A 26,601-nucleotide genomic window follows, 5' to 3' on the forward strand; every position below is an offset into this window, starting at 1 on the left:
TGATGTGACGGCTGCCATAGTGCCCAAAACGCTCACCACACATCAGCTATCAGTGGGGAGGATAGCAGAGTAATGTAGCCAATTCATAGAGGGGGATTATTAGGAGGCCATGATTGGTAAGGGCCAATGGGAAATTTGGCCAGGACGCCGGGGTTATACCTCTACTCTTTTCGAGAAACGCCCTGGGATTTTTAATGACCACAGAGAGTCAGGACCTCCATTTTACATCACATCCGAAGGACAGCGCCTGTTTACAGTATAGTGTCCCCCTCACTATACTGGGGCATTAGGACCCACATGGACCACAGGGTGAGCGCCCCCTGCTGGCCCCACTAACATTAAACCTTAGTTTTTTGCAGGAGGTCTATCATCCAGGTACTGACCAGGCTCACGCCTGCTTAGCTTCAGTGGGTTACCAGTTGTGAGTTGCAGAGTGATATGGCTGCTGGCTACATAATTTAGCCAAATTTTAGCATTTAAATGCATATTACATATTTGTTGTTAGCTTTTGATGCTTCTCAGTCTTTAAAATGATCATCTGTGTGACATTTGTTTCTAAACATTTTGTTTTGTAAGAAACAGGCTTGTGGAAATTGAACACAGCCCTCAGATGTGGAATTGCCCTCATGAGTTTCTCTCTCATGCTTATCATTGAGAATTGAGCATTTATCAAACAGATACGTACATGCCTATAACATTTTCACAATTCGGGTCTAAAGTGGATGACTGAGAATCAGGTACAACACCCAAACCAAGTATGTTCCTCAGCTCCGAAGGAGAAATTCTCCATGAAAGTCAGAGCAGGTAGTCGAATTTAACACACACCAAAACAAACTTTTCTGAAACATACTTTTCTACCTAACTACTCCCCACAAACCCTTCAGAAAAAGAACTATAGATTTTTTTACATCCTACATTGTAGTCTATAGTCACAATCACCTCCTTGTTGTTTCTAAACGGTGCAAAAGGTGCAAAACTGAAATATTCACCTTAAAACATCTTGTGAATGATGGAATACCACTTTTTCAACATAATAATAAAGCAGGAATTTTAAAAAAACTCAGGTACTGTATGGTTTGTGATCCTGGATCAATGCCATTGAAATGACTTTTTTTCTATATACTGTATGTATTCTGTAAACAATAGATTTTAAGATTCCTTATCATATTAAAGATGGAAGTAGATTGGTATAATATACTTCTGTATGAGATGTGTACTGTAACTTGTGTGGTCATTTCCTTATTTTGAATATATTGTAGAAGATATTAAAAGTTTATTGATATAAGGCAAATTACTTTTTTTTTGGCACTTAATTTTTTCTTTATCACCTTGCTATAAAATAAAGGCCCTGAGGATATTTCTAAAGATGACAATTATCTTTTTACGAGTAAAGTGCATGTGTTACTCAAGTTGCTCTGCTGTTAAACAATGTGATGTACTGGGGGACAATAAGGGTGTAGAGTATCCTCGGGTGCGTCTGTCAGCTCCAGCGGGACACTCGCACAAACTGTGTATCAGGTTTGGTTAATTATCTACTGCTTGGTTCTGCTTCAGCAAACCAGTCTGCTTGTAGACAGAGATCACTGACTGGGAGGCAGTCCTGGGAGGGAGGAACAGCCTGTGATGAAGGTCTCAGGGCTCTCTCCCAGTGGAGGTGACCGACCGTTAGTCATCCACATCTGCAGGAGCTGTAGCCCTGGGAGTGAGTTCAGGGATAACAATGCCTGCGGCGGTCAAGACTGTCCTGGAGGGTGTCACAGGGGACACCGGGGAGCTGGAGAGGATCATTCCGGAATGGGAGAGGTCTGGCAAAGACAAGACCCAAGTGCCCGCCTGTCTCAGTAAGGTCCCGCGGGATACAGTGAAAAACTTTCCTCACACCAAGAGGGTCGGGAGCTACCTGGTGGGCAAGATGATCAACAAGGGCTCCTTTGCCAAAGTGATGGAGGGACTTCATATCAGCACAGGAGAGAAGGTAAGTTTCAAATCTGCGAGCACTAATTATTTCCTGTGGCAGCCTTGGCTTCCCACGTCTTTCAGTTATTACTTCCTTTTGGCATTGGGCTCTGTTAAACAAAGCACAGTGTCGTGGCTTTCTTGAGTTGTGCACCAGAGCAATAGAGTTCTGTACCACAAAACCTCTGAAAGCTGTCTTGAAGCTGTTTTAAACTTGCTTTCCCTGTTTGATTTATCAGCTTAACCAGTACCTTATTTTATCTAAACACATTTTATGGTTAACTGGTTTATCTTTGTCTATTATCCCTTTGCAGTGATTCTACGAAATATATTAAATGTTCAGTACTTCATAAAACTGTTGCTGTTATTGCTAATATTCTCACCTATGATTCCTCAACTACTGAAGTTCCCATTTAATTTTTGCCCAGCACTTTTATTCCTTTGTGCTGATGTTTATTGGTCCTCATACTGAACTTCAAATGAGGATTGCTGTTTACTAAATAATGATTGTATTTCTAAGTGTTATCTAAAGCAGAGGCTAGGTATTATAGATTTCTTTAAATTGGCAGTACCCAAAAAGCTTGACAAATCTGTTAAAGTACACCCATTGAACCAATAATCACTTCAATTAGGTTGTTAATTGGATCGTGCTTGCAAGAATACCTGCAGGACAGCAGCCCTCTAGGACTTGCATTTCTGATCTAAGGCTTTGATATGTCTGGATGAAAGTTTAATTTGTATCCAACTTTATAGAAATAAAACAGAATGCAGTATAGTATTACTTGGGATAGAAGGACAAAATTATTTTAATAGTAAAAAAGTTAGACATATTAAAGTGGAAATGGTTAAAAAGTATCTTCTTTATGATTTTAATTAGCCACCTGCTTGAGTTATGTGTAAGAGCTTCAATTACACGAGAGGGCTAACTGCCAAATGTATGTTGAGCCTGGCATTTTCTACATTTAAGTGTGAATTACTCAAAAAAATGTTTTTTCTAAAAATAACAGCTTGAATACAACAAGGTCTGGCATAAACTACCAGTTTCCTTCTTAGGACTTTTCTTATTTATTAGCTTTGCATTGCCAGCTGTAATAAATTAAACATTTGTCAGCAAAGGTAATTTAAAATGTGACAAAACTGTGAGTAAATTCATCAACAATAGTTAACAGGACTTCACTTTTCTTCAGGGTTCTAAAGTATGGCCTTGGATTTCACTTAACTGCGCTTTGTAGAGGAAAGCAATAAACAGAGTTTGTGTACAGACTTTTAGTGATCTCTGGTGTGATGTATTTCCCAAATATAGCAACGGGATGTTTTACTACTAGTGTGTGTCTTTGTAAGCAAAGTATTACTTTTTACACGCGTTTCAGGAAAAATAATTATCTCTTAACATAAAAGACCTGGATGGGTGCCATTCAAATTTTATCACACACCTGTTATATGCCTAAGAAAACTGCTTAAAACCCCAACAGAAGTATCGTTATTTCTCCTAGAAAAAAGGACATTCACCTTTTTCAGATTTTTGGTGATTGAATTAAAACAAACACACAGGGAATTACAATGGTGTACAAACACTAAAACAGTAACAGATTTTTTAAACGGAATTTATGGAAACCTTACTTTCTATTTTTTAAAAACTTGATCTAATGCAAGACAACTTTTAAATAGTTTACTGATCAAACAAAATGGTTTTATAAATCTTCCACTTGGGATTCAGATTTCAATAATAGCTTGATAAATTGAGCATAGTTTATTTTTTTATATCTGTCTGTCTCTATCTCCTCTGAGCTTTGTTGTAGATGTCCTGCAATAAAGGTGGACAAAATAAATAATACTTCAAGCCGGACACTTCCTAAAAGAATTAACACACTTCATACTATATTAAAACTAAATTTAATTGAGACAAAGAAACACTTCATTACATGCCTTCAATTTACTTTATGCTCACACCATTCAGATCTAAAGTAAGTTTAATTGTGCTTTATTATATGACTGTTCAGTTGTGCATTTTTGCAAATCCCATGATCTTTCACAAATTAAAATACTTAAAACCTCTTTCTTGGTGTAGCACTTGCTTTACCTCATGCTGTCTTAAGTATTGTATTTACCTTACAGTGACAAACATTCTGTTCCTTTTACGCAAAAAGAAACGCCAAGTAAACCTGAAATCCCTCCATGAAATTTTAATCATGCATTAGCCAAATGACACCATGAGAAATGTGTTAATCAAATACCTCTAAGTAGACCAAGTACAGTATATGCATTCACTTAGGTTTACATTTACTGTAATCAGAAGAGCCCATTCAAAAGTAAATTCATTTTTTTTGGAAGACCAAAAAGCTTAAATAAGTTCACAATGCAACAGTTTATGCCTAAATGAAATCACAGTGGGTTTAGAGTAAAATGACTGTCAGTTCTTTTTGTCAGTGAATCGTAGCATCTAGTCTGTAACAAGCCATGCAAAACCTTCTGTGTTGCTTATTCCAACACAGGATATGTAAATCACGACTGGTGATTGAACAGCAGGTCGCTCAGGGGGGGCAGATTATTTCTTACCTTACTTTGTGTATCTGTTATGGAAACCATGGAGACGGGCTTTCATCCTGACACACAAAGGCTGATTCCATAACTATCAGGCTAGCTGTGAAACCACATGTTAAACTATATGCCTTGTCTTAGTTGCTCATTTAAACATATCCAGCAACTTTCTGACTACTCTGAAGTCATGTGTTTTGTTTTGTTTTTTGCTGCTTGTTAAACGTGAGCAGATCCATATTTTGCTCATGAGATACATTAAGTAAAAAAACACAGAAATGTAAAGTTCCAGTGGTCTTTGTTTGGTCTAAAGGTCTGTGGTCTTTGTCTGCGGAGTGCATGTGGTGCAGACTCCCTGTCAGAGTAGATTGTCCGGTTGCCTATAACACGACAGAACAATTGTCACACTTCACTCATAAGGTACCTAATCATAGATACTACAGTCAGTAGGTGAGGGACACTGTGGAACTTCTACCAGTGTAAGATAAACCACCTTTCTTCTAATATGGTTCTATGGAAAGGAATTGAATTACCATTTACCACTTCAAGAAGTCTGATCTCATCCACACCTAAGATGAATGAGTTGGCATTTGCAAAAGCGAAAACACCCCCCTTGTAAACAAATTAGTAGTTTCTATCCATCCATAAAGGCAGGGTTTGTAGGGCTGCTGTAACTCCAGCATTAACAAACAGACATTGAACTGACTTGCCAGGTTGCCATCAAAGTGATAGATAAGAAGAAAGCGAAACAGGACTCGTATGTGCTGAGGAACATGAAGAGGGAGCCGCGGATCCACCAGATGGTCAAGCACCCGAACATCGTGCAGCTGTATGAGACCCTGGAGACGGAGAACTCCTACTACATGGTGATGGAGCTGTGCCACGGGGGGGACCTCATGGACCGGATCTGTGACAGGAAGAGGCTGGAGGAGAAGGAAGTGCGCAGATACACCAGGCAGATCATGTCGGCTGTGGAGCACCTCCACCGGCACGGCATCGTGCACAGGTAGTGAGGCCCTGATCAGAGCCCTGTTCCACCACTGACAGCTGTGGCCCAAATAGACCTTTTTATAGCAGCATCTGTGCAAAAACCTAGGCCACTTAGAATAGACATTTCATTTATCTTCATAACCTAATATTATTAAAGAATAATCAGTAAAGTGTGCGGCAGAGTGGTGCAGTGGTTAGCACTACTGCCAAACACATCTGGGGCCCTGGGTTCAACTATGGACATAGTACTATCTGTGTGGAGTTTGTGTTTTCTACATGTTTGTTTTGGTGTTGTCCATGTGCACTGGTTTCCTCTCAAAGTCCAAACACAAACTGGTAGCTTACAGTAACTGGCGTTCTGGAAAATTGGCTCTGGTGTGAGTGTGTGTATTTTTGTGACTGTACTGTATATGACAGTCTGCAATTGACTGGCATCCCATCCAGGGTGTACCCTGCCTTGTGTCCTTTGCCCGTTGGGATGACCCTGAATTGGTTCAAGAGCTTAGAAAAGGAATGGATGGACAGTACCATCATAGAAGAGGGAGAATTGTTTCAGGTACTAGAGGCACTGAACATTAATAAATCCCCAGGGTCCAATGGTATCTTACCTATAGTATTGTAGGAAATGAGAGATGTTATTCAGAACCCATTGATATAACTCTTCCAAAAGTCACTTGCTCACTTGTGAGTAAACTGAACCAAGTAATTACAGACCAATATTTCTGACTATTACATGTAAGGTAATGGAAACCATCTCATATACGGAAATAATATTCTAGGAAATAGTCAGCAATGATTTAGAAAAAGGTAGGTTTTGCCTTTGAACAAGTTGAACAAGAACAACTCTAATTAATTCACACAAGACATATGATATGGTGTATTTAGACTTTCAGAAGGCCTTCTTATAAAGAGTCTCATTAATGAATTGTCAAATTGCGGGAGGTTCCAATTTGAAGGCATTCAAGGAAATGTGATGGTTTGAGTGCTGCAGGGATCTGTACTAGGATCTTCATAATTTCTATCAATGATCTTGTTTGCAGTATAACAAAATATACATAAAGTTAGGTTTTGAGATGGCTTTCGATAATGTCTCTTGTAAAAGATTAATACTTCAATTACAGATTTATGTTTTCATGCATATTTTTGTATTGATACCTGGATAATAGATGCAAACTAAAAAGAAAGTTAGGGTTAGGTTTAGGAAACAAAAAGGAAAAGGGGTAAAAAACTGTGATATACAGTAATTAGTGGAGTACCACTCTATATTTAGTCCAGTGGATATTAATGAAGTAGATTCAAGTATACAGTAGTAAGGCCAAAATGGGAGGATTAGCAAACACTGTAGAAGCTGCAAAGGAAAGACAAAATTCAAGACGAGGCAAACAGACATTCATACAGACAAAAGCCAAGTGCAGTGTTACAGTGTACTGTATGTACAGTATACAGTGTAACAAAATCATGAATTGTAAATCTAAGATAATAAACACTAATCTTGAAGAAGCAATGTACAGTATAAAAATAAATTAAGTGTGTATGTAGACATGACCTTTAAGTTTCCCAGATGATGTGGAGAAGCAATAGAAAGGAAGTCCATGATAGGATATATAATTAGATGACCATCCACTATCAGAAACCTCACATTCATGATAAGTATTACTGCACCCTGAAGCTAATCCCAGAGCTTGTCCCAGAAGCACAGATGAGACTAAACCGTGGAGGAGATGGCAGTGCATTATAAGGCATACGAACACATTCACAAGCACTAGCACACAAGGACAAATTAGAAACATCAATTAATATACCCAGCATGACTATTTTACTATACTGCAATCTAGATCATTGATATAAATTAAGAAGAGCTGTGGTCCTAGTACAGATCCCTGTAGCACTCTAACCCTTATGCTTCCCTGAAGGGCTACATCCTGCCATTTGAGAATTAATAATTTATGGCAAATTTTATGCATAGCCTTCTGAAAGTCTAAATAGACCGTATCATATCTCCTGTGTGAATTAATTAGCGTTGTTCTTGTTCCTACCTTTTCTAAATCATTGCTGACTATTTCCTAGAATATTATTTCCGTATATGAGATGGTTTCCATTACCTTACATGTAATAGAAGTCAGACATATTGGTCTATAATTACTTGGTTCAGTTTACTCACAAGTGAGCAAGTGACTTTTTGGAAGAGTTGTGTCAATGGGTTTTGAATAACATCTCTCGTTTCCTACAATACTACACTACCATTGGACAATGGGGATTTATTCATCCTGAATGCCACGAGTACCTGAAACACGTCTCCCTCTTCTATGCTAGTACTCTCCAACCATTCTTTTTCTAACCTCTTTATCCAATTCAGGGTTGGGTGGGAGCTGCAGTCTACCCCAGCAAGTATTGGGCACAAGGTAGGATACACACTGGATGGGACGCCAGTCCATCACAGGGCACACAAAGGCGCAAAAGTACACACACTCACATCTGGGCCAATTTTCCCAGAAGCCAATTAAGCTACCAGTATGTCTTTGGACTGTGGGAGGAAACACATGAAAAACATACAATCTCCACACAGACAACACCCCGGGAACTGAAAGGCTCCAGCACTGTGAGGCAGCAATGGTAACTAATGTGCCACCATGCCACTCTGATACTCTGTTTTGCTGCCTGTGGCATGTTGACTTCTTTCCTAGTAAATACAGTACCAGAGCGAAATACTCATTTTCTACATCATCCGTTTTCAGTTCACTGTTAAGAAGTTTCCCATTTGTGTCCCAGATATTTTTTTACTTTGTTCTTGAAGATTGTTTTCCTCTTGCAGTGCCAAAAGAGCGTTTTATCACATATTTTAGCCTCCATTCCTTTTAATTTCTACTTGAACTTCCTCCTGATCCTTTTTTCTGGTGCTTGCAATGACATTCGACTTATTTTCTTTAATTGCTGTTTTTTAATCATTTTAGAAAATGATTTATTTTCCCTTATGTTTGTGCTTATTGCTGTCTTGAACCATTTGGAATACTGGTACCTCCACGTTTGGTCACCATGTTATGAAGAAGATATTGATACTCTGGTTTCCAGGGTGTAAAGAAATGTCCTGCTCTGACAGGTTAAACCATCTGAATCTTTTTAGTCTTGGCAGAGACCCTGATTCAAATACTCAATATCCTCAAAGGCAATGACAAATTTCATTGCATGGGTCTTCCTCGGGGACAAATACAAACTAGAATCTAAATGGAAATGCTTAAACCTTACACATAGTGTTGTGACAGTCTAGTACAAGCTTCCCATTTGTTGCAGGATGAGTTGCTTGGCTCACTTTGTTGCCAATCTCCAAACAAACAAGATGGGCCAAATCATTTACTTGTAATCCTTCTTATAATGTTATGGATGTTTAAACAGCAGACATTTCTATAATTCTTGAATTTGGGGACTTGAAGATAAAATTATGATAAATTTTGCCTGTGTTGATTTTCTACTTTTTTTTATCAGCTTTACCACACATAACATCCCTGTGTCCAGCAATCCAAGTAGGAGTACAGTGTAAGACTGTTAGACTAGCACTACACTTGATTTAGTAGGTGCTAAGCTACAGTACAGTATGTCGACCCTACACACTACCAACAGAACCCTGAATGCGGATCACATTTTACAGGATGTTTGAGGGGCAGATGCCAACATTATGCTAGATTTTATGATCTGAACTAGAGATATTGATTTCAGTCTACATTTTACAATCTACATTTAAAGGAATATGGTGGAAGACCCTCACAATCCCAGTGTTTCAATTAATTTTATGGACAGACTTCAATATACTGTACTGGATTTGATAACCAGTGTTCATTCACTGAATTGGAATATTTATCTTCTTCATAGCAGTTATTATTCACCTCATGTCAGTGAATGCTAAAACATGATTAGTTAAAAACCATGAAGCAACGTAGTATTTGAAAATGAAATGCTGAATATTACAATAATGAAAGAAAGAATAGTAAAATATATATTTTCCCTGACAGTCCTAAACCACAGCAACCCTTGTGTTTCTTCTATCCCCTGCCTTCTATTTTAATGTAATTCCCAAAAATCCTCTGCTCATGAAAAGGAAGAAATCATAACTCTTGCAAACTGTCAGGCTCAGTTCCAGGAACTGTCACTGGAGATTCCATTTATAGCTCAGAACACCCAACACCTGAACTTCAGCTGTAATCTTTCTAGTCCCAGACTTCTGCTTGGCTGTGCAGAAGTGTTATGATCTAGGTTAATCAGCAAACTGCTTGACAGAATTATTTGGTCTCGATTGTATGCCTGCCCAGGCTTTGTTTCAGGTAAAGTAGGCAGTTTCCCTTCTGCAGTGATATTCACAAGTTTAAAAGGCATTTTAAACAGCATTCTTTATTTCAGAACACCATTTTACAAAGCTGACAATATACATTCTACATTCTATCGAAGGCTACATACGAAAGTCATGTTTTTTGCACAATTTCTTTTTGCTTAAAAAAATATTTAACTGATATTTAAAATCAACTTTTCCATATGAGATTTGACTTACAGTGAGATTATGATTATTAATGTCAGAAAGAAATTTAAAATGAATCTAATAACTTAAAACTGGTAGAATTCAATATTAATTATTTGAAAACTTTGAACATGTACCTTTATAAATTTAATTCCGCACTACTGTACGTAAGATATAAGTTATAATTCACTTAGTTATACTTAAGGATGCTAAAAAATGTTGCATTCTAAGTACAGTATTTACTACTGCATGTCCTGTAGCATTATTTTACTCCTGCAGCATGTATTTATTCACGTTTGCGTTTGTTTTTCAGAGATTTAAAAATTGAAAACTTTCTCCTGGATGAATTCAACAACATTAAAATTGTCGGTACGTGTATAGCTATTTTAAAATTTACTGATAATTTACTGGCTTTCATATAATTAAGTCTTTTCAAGGTTGAAAGAGGCTGAAAGTTATTTAAATTGAATGCATGGTTTGTTGCAAAGAAGGGAAAATACAATCTCGTGATCATAACAAGAGTTTTCCAAAATGTATATGCTCAATGAATTTGCTCAATTTAAGTTGTAAGAGACAAATACATGTACTTTTGAGTCATGCTTTCAAAGTCTCACAATGAGGAGAGGGGCTTATATGTCAATGTAGTGATTGTGTCCCCTTGTGCTTCATGCATATGAGCATAAAACAAGAGATCTTTTTCTGTATGTGATGGGAACTTCAATGATGCTGCCAAAAGTACAATATATTAACATTTTGAGCAATACAAAACCAGTTTCCTTCTTGCCCAGCTGCTCTGCTCAGTTTAAAGGAACATGCCTGATCTTAGCAGTGTTTGGATGTCTTCTGCTTCTTAATGATCAACTTCATCACGTTTAAAGATGGTCTTTAACCCTTATTAAGGGTCTTTGAAATATTTAATACCATTTTTGTGATCCGCACCTTTATACAACTTTATTCCTGAGTAGGTTTGAAAACTCCTTCGTCTTCATGGGTGAATCATTTCTAGAAATTCACATAAGAGGGATCTTACAGCGAGAGGTATATTTATTCTGAAACCATGAAAATGTATATTTTTGCACACAGAGACCACTCAACTAATTGTGTGGCTCTTTAAGGCAATTTTGTGCACCTAATTTAATTTAGGTTTGCCACACAGAAGATTTGAATACTTTTTTAAAATACTTTTGTTACATATTATTTCTTTCATTTTGTTTCTTTTTACATTGAATGCGTGGAATAGGTTATGTATATAACCAATATTAAAGTAGTTCAGCTTTCTTCGGGTGTGAGGCTTGTGTTTTCTTTCTTCTCTTTTCAGCATGGAATAAACCTATTACTTGTTCCTTTGTAACCAATATTAAATACTACTTTAATGTGTCATGACTGCAAGCTTAAAAACCAACAAAATGTGAAAACTGCAAGGGTCTGAAAACTTCTGCAAGGCACCGTACTGTATATAGCACTTTTTAATTTCAAAGAATCATAAAGCACTACAAAGTAAAATAAATGAAAAATGTGAAAGCACAATAATTTCACCATGTGACATTGCATATGGAATATATAGCATAGTAATTGGCCGCACAAGTACTAACCCAGGGTTTTTCCAGTGTGCAGGACAGAAATCATGTGGTTTGTGTTCTTCCCTTCAAATGATCACATCAGATGACTTCATCTCGAACTGAAAGAACACCAACAAATTGAGAGCCATGAAATGTGACACATTTCAGGCCATTCATCAGGGAAATGTTTTAATACATTGGTAAAATATCTTCATGCTTAAAAAGGTTCAACAAATGATTTAAGTGATATTATTATGGGGTAACATGAAGAAGGTACCCTATAAGGGAGTGTAGGGCAGAGTTGCAGGTTCTGTGTATGGGGAATTGTCACCATGGAGATCTTCTGTTAAATGTCATCATTAATGGGTGAGGTTTAGTGTCGTTCTTTCCTTTGTGAGAAAAAAAACAGCTTGTTTTTTGTGTGGAGTGGAGCCCATGCACATGAGATGTAGAATCATTTCTGGGATAAAAAGAGGCACTGGAAAAAACGCGTTGAGTGGAGAGAATGGTGATGTTTCGTACTTACAGTACAAACATGGCTGTGTCAGTGAAGAATAAAATGTGCAGAGCATCATTGCAGACCATTGGTTAAAAACTTACATTTTGTTTGACTTAGGCTGGTTAACACAAACATTCCATTGTGCATTTGGTCTGATCATTAAAAAAAATTAAATATTACTGGCAGAAATCCAATATTTCTGATCTTACACATAAGGCATAATATATGATGATCTTACCCATCTTATATTATGCACCATTTGGCATATTGATTTGATTGGTTTAAGAGAGAATGTGAGCTTCCATGCTTCTTCTTCCAAGAGGAAATAAGGAAACTTTACTTCCACAAAAGCCTATTTGTGGTTTAAGACTTCAGGCGAATGGTTCTGAATTAGAAAGAAGTATTAAACACACTATGTAACTACATTGAATTTCTTATTAGGGAGGTTTTGTCAACCAGTATGCCAGACTGTCTGTGTAACTGCAGATACTGTATATGAAGGCACTTCACTGTGTATGTACTGTAGCTTCATATGGTTTCAAAGTTATTTGTATCTCGCTAAATTTCCTGGAGTGTGCATGCTTATTTTGAATGCACATTCTAATTCAGATAGAGTAAATGTGTCATGTTGCTGTGTATGTATTTGTATTGTCCAAATGACATCAGCTGCAATTGTAGTTTAAGAGGTGTAATTACACATGTCTTTTACTTGCACAAAAGAAATGCTAGAATTCCAAAGAGTAAAATGCTTAATATCATTACCAGTGATGTGTAATTTTCATGAGTTCAAAAGAGAGCAGAAATGTTTGTCTGCTCTTGTAGTTATTTCCATGTTTTGGTTTCACAGACTTCGGTTTAAGCAACACTTTGAAAGTGGAGTCCCTCTCACTGGAGCTTCTGAACACGCAGTGTGGCAGCCCTGCCTACGCTGCCCCTGAGCTCCTGGCACACAAGAAGTACGGCCCGAAGGTGGACGTGTGGTCAATGTAAGTTGCTGACCAAGCAGAAACACAGGCGATTTAATAGGCCTCAAAATAAGCCCTTGTCAGTAACAAATATTTGTGGCTGTTATTGGTGGTCGTGTGGAATCTAAGGCAGTCACCTCACTGTTTTGGTTTCCTGGATATGGAAAGTTCAGCTGTTCCCTAAATGAAATGCGGGTTGGATTTCTGCGAGGTATTTTGTGAAGGGTTACACTCCAGTTACTGCAGTGGTTCTGGTGGTCAGTTTGCTTCAGGCCATTAATGACGGGCTCAAGCTCTATTTCCAGGAGTAAATCATTAATGTTGCCTGGTGATTGTAAACACAATTATATAACAAAAAAATAACCTTTTTTTTTCCATCACAGTATAAGGCAATATTGTGTCAGGCCTTTCGCTATTAAAGCTAAAATACAAAGTTTAGAGAGTATCTTATATTCTTCAGCGTTGTATTATTGCTTAAAAATAAATGTATATTAACTAACAATGGGCAGCGCATCACTTAGAATGCTACCACACAGCACCGGGGGCCCTGGGCTCAGTTCTGTACCTGGGTTAATGTCTGTGTGGTGATATGTTCTTCCCGTGTTCATGTGGGTTTCCCCTGGGAGCTCCGGTTTCCTTCCACAGTCCAAAGACTGTGAGTGGGTGCATATCTGCGTCTGTGTTTGCCCTTTAATGGACTGGTGTCCCATGCAGGCTGTACCCTGCCTTGTGCCTGTGTATCCTTTTCTTTGCCAGGATAAGCTCTGGTTTCCCCACTAACCTGTATTGTGATTGTGGTATGAGTGATGAGGAAATGGATTAACTAATACTTATATTTTATTTCTATGAATACATACAGTATGAACTAAATATACATTTGTATCTAGGTGTTTAAAAAAGTTTCTCTGGTGCTGAGTGGTTGGTTCTGTTCACCCTCATCGTATCTCAAACTGATCTTAAAAACATTCCTACGCAAAGCATAAATATTGCTGTTTTATCTGTTGCACACAGGATCCCACAAAAACAAGAAATCCAGTTTTATTTAGCATTTACAATAGTGTACAGTTAAATGCCATACGGTATGTATTCATACGGGATGTGATCCGGTGACAAAGAACTATGAAGCATGTGTGTGATGGCCAACAGGCAACGTGAGTGGGGAGGTGCACATGGGGTGAGAAAAGGAATGAATAGAGGTTAATTCCACACTGAAAAATAAAAGGCAAAAGTAAGAAATGTGACCTTTCGGCCATGACGCCTTCTTCAGGTGAGCGGCACACAAACCCCAAGAAGGCTCCACAGCCAGAGCGTTGTTTCTCCTTTTGGTGGGAAATGACCTCCGCGCTTTCCCTGAAGGGGAAAAACCTCCCTTCTCTCATGGCCGCGATCGCCGGGTCTCTTTCTGCCTTTGCGCTGTGGCTGACTGATGCTGTTTCTCGCCTCCACAGCGGGGTGAGCATGTTCGCTATGCTGACAGGCACGCTGCCTTTTACTGTGGAGCCCTTCAATATCAAGCAGCTTCATCAGAAAATGGTCAATGGTGAAATCAGTGCTATTCCATCTGACATCAGCAAAGGTAATGTGCAACCCCATATAACAACTTCAACGTGAAGACAAGAGATATCCTATGTCAGTTATGTCACTGTTATGCAAGGTGTTATGTGCCATGAATTCTGAAGCCAGATAATAAAAAGGCAGAATAGCAATAAAACCAGCCATGTGTTACTAAAACATTTTCCCACTCTTGATCAGTCTTGTGATATCAAAGTTTCCATAAATAATACAGCTCACTCAGGCTCCAGTACTACTGGTGCCAGGTTTCCTGGCTGAGCAGACTGAAATGGAATGGATATACGAGGCATGCAAGCACAATTTTTCTCCCTCACCTTTTGCCCTAGAGATTCCATTTGCTTTTTGCCATCTACACACAAAAAGAGGTAAAAGTGGAATTCTGTCCCTCAAACTTGCTATAAAGCTGCAAAGAGGTTTTATCAAAATAATGGATGAAGATATAAAACAAATATGATGAAAATTCAGGAAACAAAAACATTTTAAAGCAAATCACAGTCACCTATTTAGTTTTTAACTGTGATGGACTGGTGTCCCACCCAAGGTGTACCCTGCCTTGCGCCCATTGCTTGCCGGGATAGTCTCCTGCTTCCTTGTGACCCCGAATTGGAAGAAGTGGTTAGAACATGCATGGAGGTTTTTTTATACACAATGCACGCTAAATTTGCAATTTGCCTCCAGTATTATACACCTGGTGTCGCTTTGTTTGGAGAACCTGGAAAAGGCCATACACATTTCTATTATGTATCATTGAAAGCATAAATTTAGATTTCTGCTACTGGAAAAATGTCTAACTCTGGACTGGTAACAAAACAAACAATGTTTAAGGAGCACATACAGACTGCAAAGAGAACAGTTAACAGTACAGTATGTTACTTTTCAAAAATATTATTTTGACACATGGCAAATAACCAGAGGTTTATTTCATTCAGGACTAACAATTCCCACAAACCACAAGCTGGATTTCTACATTTTAATAGCATACTGCCATACTATCTGTATTTCTCTAATAATAAATAATGTTGCCACGACAATGTTTTAAAATAAACACTACACTACAAAATATATTTGGAAATACAATTTGTTCACACTGGTATTGCACAGCAATCACGCAGTGTCATCAAGGAATAAGCAAACATACTGTATAACATCTAGTAAGTCACTCACCAAATTGGTTATGCCCACACCCAGGTACAGGATGCACTTCAGTGAGTGTTGTTACTATTCTTAGATCAGGTAACACGAGTTCTAGTTCCCCAGGGTTGGTTTACAGCAGTGAAGAAGACGGAGTGGCAGCAGTCAACGAGTGTCAGGCATCCCTTAGCCAGCCTTGTCAGAATGAGCTAGAGTTTACCTGCAGAATTACATCACTTGCTACGGAGACAGAAATTTACCAAGAGAGATGTGAGACAAGCCAGTCAGTGACAACATGATACCCGTGCTGGAACTGTACTATTTTGGCAACGAGGTGACCTACCTTTTAGCCTCTGTGACTTTAGCAATTTACTTCTAAGGCAACTTGGGTTTGTGAGCTCCACTAGATAATGTTGAGATCATAATCAGAGTCAGAAGAGAGCTTTTTTAAATTACTGTGCAATTCACCAACTGAACTGAGCACAATTGCATGATGTAGCCATTTCAAAAGCTGATGTCACACTTCCACAAAACATTGCCACAGAACAATGTATGGTACAAGGATTTTAAGTATGTTCACATAAGCAGACACTGGACACGCTATTTTGCTACAAAGATGTTCAGAAAATAGAACAATTGTTTAAAGGTTGTATAGAAACCTCAACATATGCAAGTTGTATATATGCTCATTAATTTTCGTGAGAAATTAGCAAAACGCTGTGCTATAAGCTCAATATCAAACACTGTATCCTTATCGAGCATGATACTGAAAACGTCCACTAATACACTTCCTTGCTCATAATTGTTATAAGAGTTCTTAAAAGCATAAAGTGTATACTGTTTTTGTTCTTACATTATGGAAATGTAATATATAGCAGTGCAAATAGGAGCCGTTTCCTGATAATGCAAATAACAAACTGAGCAGAATCCAACAGAATAAGGTCCGCTACCGTACATGCAAGAAAATATAGGAGATAACAATAACACCTTGACTAGGAGTTACTGTTTAGCTACTGTATGTCTTTAAATCCCAAATTTATAGATTAGAATTTAATATTATTTGATGGTTGTTTAGAAAAATGTGAAATAGTGGGTCAGCTCAAATGATGTTTGAAATGTACAATCACTGCTGTGGAAAATAGAGGGTCTTGTTGCACTTTGATGTTGCCGTGATTGTGACACAGATCCTTCAAAGTGAGGCAAACCATGTGTCACTAATTCCACAGGCGCTGTTCAGTTCATGCTGTCTCTGCTGGAGCCTGATCCCACCAAGCGGCCAGCCGTCAAAGAAGCAATGGAAGACAAATGGTTAAATGAAGGCTACATCAAGAGACCTCTTAATTCAGTTTTTTACAAAAACAGGTATCGGCTTTGATGGTTTAAAAATGTGGCAAGAGTGAGGAATGATCTGTGGAAAAAAACATGCATAGTGTGCTTTTAATGGTTTTGGCAGAATATTATAAGAAATCCAAGAACCCTGAATGGCTTGCACACAGACCTGGGCCATTATTTTTACTGCCGACCCACATCAATGTGTACTCTTAAGGTCTGGGGTAAGGTCTTTATCTCTCTATCTCAGGCCCATTCTCCATTACACAGTGGTGCAAAAGGCCACATTTCGGAATAACAGGGAATTGCAAGTGAAGTCTAAGGACCTTGTTGTGGGCACCTTTTGGATTGATTTTCAGCCAAAAGGGGTTTGGAAAGATAGACTTTTTCCTGTGTTGTATTATTGCTCTTGTAAAAGTCTGCAATGGTGAATTTAAACTGTAATTTCTGCCATGGTTTTATTCATGCTTTCCACATGTCTTCACTGAACCCTGCAAGCTTATGGTTTAGCATGCTAAAATCAAATGCTATATGGTGCTCTGCTTTCAGCACCTTATACAGAAACTATTATAAAGTGAATTAGCCGTAGTTTTAATTCTCAAGCACTTCTATTTACACTTTTGAATTAGTATACTGCATTGTCTTAATGATAAAACCTGTGAAATCATAGGAATGTAAAGTTTATTCTTCACAAAGCCTATTGCAAGGAAAACAGCTGTGAAGTAGCTACAATGTCATACTAATTGGTACAATTTGTATCTGATTTGGGGGGCATTTACTCAGACAGAATCCCATACTTTTCTGGACCCTGAAATCATTTGTTTTGTTTTGATTGTTTTCAGAAAGGGAGAAAAGCCCATTATTGTGTTCAGACTCAACCTACCAGCACAAGATTCTGTTTATAACCATATGATTCATCAGCTGCAGATGTCTTTTTTAATGACATGTATAATATTTTTTCTTGCTATTGAAACAAAAGAAAAAATACGCATTTGTACAAAAGAGTTCAATATATTTACAAGCATGACAGAATGACAAGCTTCTGTTTGCATTTTTAACTCCAGTTCAGTGGATCAGAAATGATTCTTTGGCAGTCTAAATAACAAGTTTCAATGTTTTGTTTCTTACTTCTGAAGTTCTAAAAAGATGAATAAGAAATGTAAAAATTTATTTTGCATGAAAAAATTAAATTATTTGACCAGGACTTTCTTTCAGACTTCGACCAGACGAAATGAACTCAGTGGTACTGAACTACATGACAGAGTCTCTGGATTATGCCCTTTCTGATGTCATCAGTACAATGATTAATAACCGACCCTCAGCCATCATGGCTACTTACTGCTTACTGGTGAAAAAACTTGCAAGACACCAAAAAGGAGTCAAAACAATTAAGGTAAATTAGATTAGAGTGCTAATAAAGTAATTTATTCTAAATACTACTACTAATAAACTTTATTTTATATAGCCCCTTTAAAGGTGGCTTCTCAAAGCACTTTACAGAATGACAACAACAAATGAAAGAAATACACAATATATACACAATGAAAATACACAATGAGAGGAGACAGTAGATGGGGGGTTTTAATACAGTAGGAGCGAAGGAGTATATAACAGAACCTGTTAAATAAAGGCCCTTCTAAAGAAGAAGGTTTTGAGGCTAAATATTGCTGAAATTCCTACAACCATTGAAAAAACAGTACCCAGAAATCCTTATACCATCCAGTATAGGATGTACTTCGTACATAGAATTTGCCTGAAAAGTGCATAGAATATACGTAAGTCCTTACTATAAAATTGAACTAATTCCCTAAACAATTCACAGTTATGGTGACCTCCAGAAGCATTGGGGTGGTAAAGTTTAAACTTTTTCACTATTAGTCTCTAATAATAATAATTTCACATGAAAAAAACATGATTAATACAAACAACTTTTCCAAGTATTTTATTTTTAATAAAGTAAATTCAGTTCTAAGATGTACAGTCAATTAAATACATTTATATTGTTGAAACACTTTATGTTGAATGCACAAAGGTGTTGGGATAATTGACAGGTGTCTGTAAAACTAAATATAAGAAAACTCATTAAAGGGCTGTGAATATGCTTAGCTACCAGTTTTGCGTCAGTCATCATGGAAACCAAAGAACGTTCCGTTAAAGAAAACAGGACATTTGGAGGTTGAAAGAAAAAAGAAAACTCAGAAAGTCAGAACCCTAGCACTGAAAGTGGGCATACCAAAATCAACAATTTGGAATACACTGAAGGAGAAAGAAACCACAGTTGTAATTACCAATCAGCTAAGAGTGGGATAGCCAAGTAAAACAGCTGTAGCTGATGACAGAAAAATGACCAATACTGTCAAGAAAAGCCCTAAAACAACCATCAGTGAAATCGCCAACAACCCCCAGAGCACAGGGATGAAGGAATCCGAATCCACAGATCGCAGAAGCCTGAGCCAGCAGAATGACAAAGCCTACCCCACAAGAAGGGAGCCTCTCACCAGCACACCCAGCAGAACAGCCAGATTAGAATCTGTAAATACTTAGATTCATCAGGAGAGTCTTGGAACCATGTTTTGGACAGATAAGATCAAAACAGTTCTTTATGGTCTGTGGAAAGGTTCAGGTGTGGAGAAAGAAAAGAACTGCAGATGATCGAAAGGACACTACTTCATCTGTGAAGCGTGGTGAAGATAATGTCATGGCCTGGGCAATGCTAAAGGCAACAGCAGAACGAGTTCTGACATTTACAGAAACACTTTATCTGGTTATAATTAATAATAATAATTGCTTACACTTATATAGCGCTTTTCTGGACACTCCACTCACCTCCACCACCACCAATGTGTAGCCCCACCTGGATGATACGACGGCAGCCATAGTGCGCCAGAACACCTCTTCCAGCAGCAACCTTAGTTTTTCCCAGGAGGTCTCCCATCCAGGTACTGACCAGGCTCACACTTGCTTAGCTTCAGTGGGCTGCCAGTTGTGAGCTGCAGATTATGTAGAAGAACATACTTCCATACTTACAGGCTGCACTTCACCATTCAGCGTGACAATGATCCGGTCATATGGTGTCACGGTCCGCGGTAATCAAAACAAACACCAGCGTCAGATTGACACACCTCCTGGTAATCTCAATCAAGCACCTTCTAATTCCCGCAAACGACGGCGCTTAAATTAATTATCCTATTACAATCCTCGGTCACCACCACACCTCCCGGTTCCCATAATAGTTAAGAGCTCTTTACCTTCATCACAATGCTCAGTATTGTGTTTCCCACAAGAGCTCCGTTCTTTGAAATTCCTCGCTTGCGGTCTATCTACTGTTCTCCGAATCTCTGGCTTCCCGACCCTCGCTTTATTTTGACTAAGAATTTGGATTCAGCATAATGGCTAAGTACAATTGGCTTTTTCTATGACTTGTGTCATACTCCTGATCGAATAACACATGGGGTCCTACTTAAATCTTGGCCGCCGATCGTTACATATGGCCAGTGCACCCATGGACACATTGGAAGTCCTTAAGAAAATCGATAGGCCAAGTCAAGGTCCAGATTACGAGAAATACGAGTGAAAATTTTACTCAATGAAGAAAGAAAATTAATCCAGAACACTTTAAGGATAGGCAAAAGCAAGTGACTGGTGTGAAGTGCCTCTGTTGATGACATTTAAACACAATGTAATCAATGAATGTACATTTCACTCAATGGACTGTGTGCAGGTACTTATGATCATTGGGTTGAACACAAAGTATTTTTGTTCTAATATGATCAAATATATGTATGGAGGTACCCCAAAATAAAATCTATAATATGCCATATTCTCACATATATAAATACAAATTGCTTGAGTGTAAAGAAAAATAATTTGCTGTCCCAATATTTAAAGGGCACTGTAAATCATTGTTGGCATTGTGAATACCAGATATTGCTGAAAATTAAATAGAAAATCCACAGGTGAATAACAAGGATTTATGAATTTTTAAATCTATATGTGGTTTAAAAAATGTAAGTGAAACTAGAGGTGTTTCCCAGCATTAATACAGGATAAGCCTTCTTTTAAAATCTTATTTTAAAAGTCTCAGTGTTCTGATTTTGCTTATGTTAATTATCATAGAAACTAGAGCAGAGTGACTGCAACCTCCCTAAGAAGACTGGTTGGATTGAGTTTGGAGAAAAGGCAAACAGAGGAAAGAAGATCCACCCAAAGGTACCAACACATTTATCTATCTATCCACTTTTACTGCTTAGTGTGATATGAGGCTATGACAGCGTGAGTATATGGACCAGTCCTCCCAGGCCCTGCTGGGATTCAATCCCAGTTGCTCATGGGCTGTAAGCACAGCACCACTCCCTATCCCTAGATAGTAGCAGAGTTTCACAGTATCTACATTTCAGAGGGGTGATGTCACTTCTGTACCTCGTTCACTGCATTGAGTCCTGTTCCACGTGCAGGACAATTTACAAATGCCCCTTATCCAAGAACACCCAGTGAAAACCCATGCTTTCACGATCAGCACAACAGGCACTGGAAGGAAACCCAGGAACCAAGAGCTGTGATTCCATAATGTTAACCACCAAGCTACAGTGCCACGCTCAATACCTTCATATTTAATCAAACTTCACTTAATTTAGTTACGCACAACAAGTCTTAAACACCTGGCAGAATGTTTCCATTATGTCTGTATGTGAAGGCAGATGCTGTTAATCAACCAGGTAACTCAGGTCCCAGTGCAACGGCAGCTCCTTTCCAAGCAAACAAAGGCTTTCAGAGGTGTCAGAGACAGACACACCACTCCTTCAATAGGCACTAATGCTTGTGTACGGCAGTGTGGAAATTCCAGCACGTCAATAACATGAAGTGCTCTGATAGGTTGGTGAGTCGGGGGCATATATCTACAGTCTCTTTGAGTCATTATCAGAACCCTGAATCTGAAAACAATTGGTAATTCCCAACTTTGTGTGTGTACATATAAAAAATAAAGTATTTTTGTCTTGTTTTTTTCAGAAGGAGACAGCTGTAGAGAAGAACACAAAGGAATCCAGTAAACCACTCTGGAACCCATTTCACCAAACAGAGTCACTAAGCAATAGAAAAAAGACTGAGGACATACCAAGAGAAAACCTTAAGAGCATTGACAAAACAGACCCATCATCTTCAATGGCATCTGCATCGGTTGATGTCATAGCAGAGGATGAAATTGCTGTTACACTGGAGAATAAGGATGAATACTTTGCTGAAGGTAATGTCTTTTTGTGAGTCATCAGTTTTCTACAGGTTCCCCAGCTTACATTAGTACCGTGAGGAATATTCTGAGCCATATTTCACACCAGGACTAGGTCAACGATACTACAGAGCAATACTCAGTCGGGGCCCAAACCTTTGCACCATGCCTGCAGCTGTGTGAAAAATAGACAATCTGTGCTACAGAAATGTTTCTGTTTCATTCATTCATTTTAATTTGTGGTGAAAATGAAACATTCTCTTTGTTGCCACATTTCGGAAACAAATGTCACTAACCATTAAAGCACACCAATATTTGTTTAGATATTTTTAGAGGACTGTTGCTGTAATGTTTACTCTTTTGCATGACTGGCCAGGGGTAAAAATGCAAGAACATCAATGTTCTTTGAATGGCATGTTCCTCACATGATGTTCATATTCAATAAAGTAAAGTTCAAAGTTCAACGTTCAAAGTTCATATTCTGTTTAGATGTACATCTTGACCCAATGATGCAATGGTAAAAGGTTATTAAAGCAGGAGGCTCATGTGACTACCTGTATCTGCTCTTTGATCAGTTTACTGTCTTCTGGTTTCGCGAAGAGCATATCGTTTCTAATTTTTCACAAGCATTCTCTGTTTCTGTTGCAGTTTCTAACTTTGCTAATAGAGAACTCATTCACCTTGTTCCCCCAGAGTGTACTAGTAAAGAGGAACCTAGTCACAATCCATGCCAATCAGACTCTTCTGAGACACAAGGTCATGCTATCCTACGCAAGGAAACCAGTGTGGCTACAAAACCGCAAAAGTTTCAAGAACAAAGAGCGAGTCATTCAGACAACACCCCATTGGAACCAATCAACTGTCATGCAGAAATCAAGATGGAAAAGCTCCATCCACTCAATTTGGATAAAGGAGTTTCTCCAAGACTGCTGGTAGAGAACAAGGGACACAATAAGAGTCCGGCACTTCATCAGGATACAAGGTTTAAAGACTTGCTGCAGGCAATGGATCCAAAAGTCCCAGCTCTTGCCTGGCGTTGTCCGGAGAAAGAAGGCCGTCATTTTACAGCACTTGAGTCAGCGCAGTTGTCCCCTTTGCCAAAGCTGCGCCATACTGCACTAAAAGACAACATCTCTAGGAGGATCACATGGGTCGGCACAACAAAAAACGGGACCGGCGGTTCTCCCCCATTTCTGGTAAACGGATCAAGGCCTCCTTCTTTTCCCTCCTCCCGTCAGCAAACCCTCATTGTTAAAAGCTTACGCCACTCGAAGGAGAGGGGCCGCAACGCAGTAAGCAACAGCGCGGCCAAGCGGAACTCCATTCAGATCAGACACACACATCGAGTAGCCGACTGGAATTTACCCGCGCTCTCGCCTGCTTTTCACTCCAAGTCGGACAAGAAATCGGAACTTCTGCGAATGGATTTTGGATGAAAGAGATGTTGAGGAGAGAACAATGCCTACATCTCTACTGAAGGATGTGTGGACTAATGGGGCCATTAAAGAAGATTGTGCATAGGTTCTTCCTGAGTTTCATGGGAAGGCACCTTAAGTAACAGCCTTGTTCTGGAGAATGCCACTTAGAATTTGGAAAGTTAGAATCCACAGATGAGCAGCATTCAAGAACATTCCCTTTAATTTCTCAGACAAGACCACTTCAGGGTTGATTTGTTAGATGGGAAGCCCACTGGCTCTATAGTCTGTTTTACCATCAATGTGTGACAAGAGTATGCCAGTGGACATCTTAGGAAAATGGGACAAGGGTCAAACAACATTTGAGCCTCAAAAAAACATTTTTTAAAAGTTACTTTAGCCTCATTTCCTCCTAAAATAATTCTAATTTTTTAAAAACAAAATGAATGTTTTATGCTACTTCAGAGGGCTATAACACTTCTCCTAGAGGACTCGGGGATCCTTGATTTCATTCTAACCCTGTATTTAGTTATTTAATTGAATCAATTATTGTCTAGCAAAGTCTGACTAATGTGATCTATAGATACGGTTTGAAGACATGAAGGATCAGGGCTTCTCAGGACTATGACAAGATATCATTATTTTTTGCAGGTTTTTACCTGCAAATATATATCATTATTATGTACTTTAAAATAATAAAATCAATGCCAACATATTGATTCTATTGAGAATAAGTAAAACATAAAATCCCAGCATATAGGATGACAAGTCTGAAAATGAAACAGATTTTATTAAATCTTTTGGGTTATTTTATTGTGAAAAATACAGTATATTTGCACTTTTAATTAATTGAAACCTTTTTAACTATAATTTACAGAAACTCTAGTTATACTGTAACTGTATGGAATTTAACTATATACAGAAGGAGTGTGCCAAAGAGTACTTGTCCTAATGCACCATAAATAAAAAATAATTTAGCATTAAAATGTTGTCTATTCTAAAACAAATCTTAAAAAAACGATTACATCTGTGCTTTGCATTTATTTGTTACAAATATTGTTTGTAACGGCATTCTTAAGGTCCTTTTTATATTATATAATATGCTTTCTGTTTTGCATTTGCAACTATTAATCAGTAAAGATTGTGACATTTTTGTTCTTGTGGTATTCTTTTTAATAGTCTACCATTAATAGTCTAATAGTCTTGGGCATTTAAAACGTTACCTGTCCCTGTACTACCTCCTTACCACCACACCCCTCACCTGAATCAGAAGACAAAAATGTGACAGGGTTTCATTCCTTTTTTTTAAATGTAATCTTTCAATTGTTGGAGACTAGAGACAGATTACTGCTAATTAACTACTACAGGAAGAGTAGTATGGACTTTTGTGTGTTATTCTTTATCACACTCATAATACCTTTGTCTAAAATGACAGAACACATATTGTACCCACTAATATATTGTTAAAGTAATCTTAATTTACTTTTTATTTTAATACTTTAAATGTATTTTCACTAATCACCAATATTCACACTCTTCCCTATTTATAGTGAATTTATTCACTATAATTATATTTATTTAATTATATTTATATTTATATTTATTCCTTAAGTTCACTCATTAACCCTATTTTTAGTGAATGTATAGTGAATCAGCACAGCAACCTCTGACATACTGTAGTAAAGTTTTTAAACAAGCAGAATACCCTTTTACCAAAGAATCCCTGGACAGATTCTCCTTTAATAGAGGCTTATTTTCAGAAAAAAAACACATCCGTTAATAATTAATCTGAAAAGGAATCTTTGGTTAGGTTCTGAAATGCTCTTTAATAATTCATAGGCTGTTGTGATATTAGATATCCTATTCAATAGAGCTATCTCAGCTGTGTGAAATGGTGAAGAGAGATTGAAAGGATTGAACCTTCTCTGCCACTCTCATGTTGCTTTTTTACAGGGAAACGAATTTTAAAAACCAAGTCCTCAATCATCTTCTCAAGCCTTTCAGTAGCTCAGTATTTTTCTACTTCGGCTTTGTTCTGTATCACTGATAAAAGGACTTTCAAAAGACCACTGACACACACTAATGATTTTCCTATTTTAATGCGTTCCTGTGGCCCTGTTTTCAATTCCTGGGGTGCTATCTGAGAGGAGTTTGTATGTTGTCCCCATGTTCATGTGGGTTTCCTCTGGGAGCTCTGGTTCCCAAAGACATACTGTAGTTAGGTTAATTGGCTTCTGGAAAAATTGGACCTGGTGTGAGTGTGTGCATGTTTGTGTCTCCCTTTTGATAGGCAGGTGTCCCATCCAGGGTGTATCCTGCTTTGCACCCATTGCTTGCAAGATAGGCATTGGCTCCTTGAATGACCCTGAACTAGATTAAGAAAATGGATGGATGGATGACAAAAATGATTATGGAGCCTTAATGCATCAACACAGGATCTTCCTAAAATTATTTTAAAAATCTTTCACTTTGAGTACAAAACAATAGAAAGAGATTCTTTAATGAAACAGTACAACATCACTTTAAGTCAGCTTAACCCCAAAACAAGTTATTATGAGCTTGCTGTTGGTCTGTCTATATATTAAAGGAAAATTGATGTGAGTTAATAGTCCCTTGGCTTTGTTCTTCAGAGATTTAATAACTGTATTTTTTTACCACGCTTTCAAGCCAATATAGCAATAAATCTATCAACTGCAAAGGTGATGAACTGTTACTCTAATGAAGTACATTCTACATTGTGTTATTGTCAGAGATAAATGTTCACCATATTTAATTGCAATTCCTTTATTGAAAAATGTCCATAGAGAACAATATCTTTGATCCTTTTATTGTGCTACAAAATTAGATACCAATGGTTACAGGAAGGAAAGCCACAATGAACATTGTTTTGATTTACAATTTCGTAACTGCTTTTTTAAACTG

General features: G+C 38.0%; 1 protein-coding gene across 1 annotated transcript; it reads left to right on the top strand.

Annotated features, from left to right (window-relative positions):
* Positions 1 to 1,612: 1,612 nt before the first annotated feature.
* On the top strand, positions 1,613 to 24,621 carry LOC148674766 (hormonally up-regulated neu tumor-associated kinase). The gene is made up of 10 exons (XM_088625343.1): positions 1,613 to 1,975; positions 5,205 to 5,497; positions 10,299 to 10,354; positions 12,891 to 13,029; positions 14,457 to 14,584; positions 16,938 to 17,073; positions 18,256 to 18,433; positions 21,157 to 21,249; positions 22,048 to 22,282; positions 22,913 to 24,621. The coding sequence occupies exons 1-10, from the start codon at positions 1,721 to 1,723 to the stop codon at positions 23,698 to 23,700; spliced, it is 2,301 nt and encodes a 766-aa protein (XP_088481469.1). The 5' UTR covers positions 1,613 to 1,720; the 3' UTR covers positions 23,701 to 24,621.
* The last annotated feature ends 1,980 nt before the right edge of the window (positions 24,622 to 26,601 follow it).

Source organism: Lepisosteus platostomus, chromosome 3 (genome assembly GCF_059453375.1).
Source record: "Lepisosteus platostomus isolate fLepPlt1 chromosome 3, fLepPlt1.hap1, whole genome shotgun sequence".
Taxonomy (NCBI): Eukaryota; Metazoa; Chordata; class Actinopteri; order Semionotiformes; family Lepisosteidae; genus Lepisosteus; species Lepisosteus platostomus.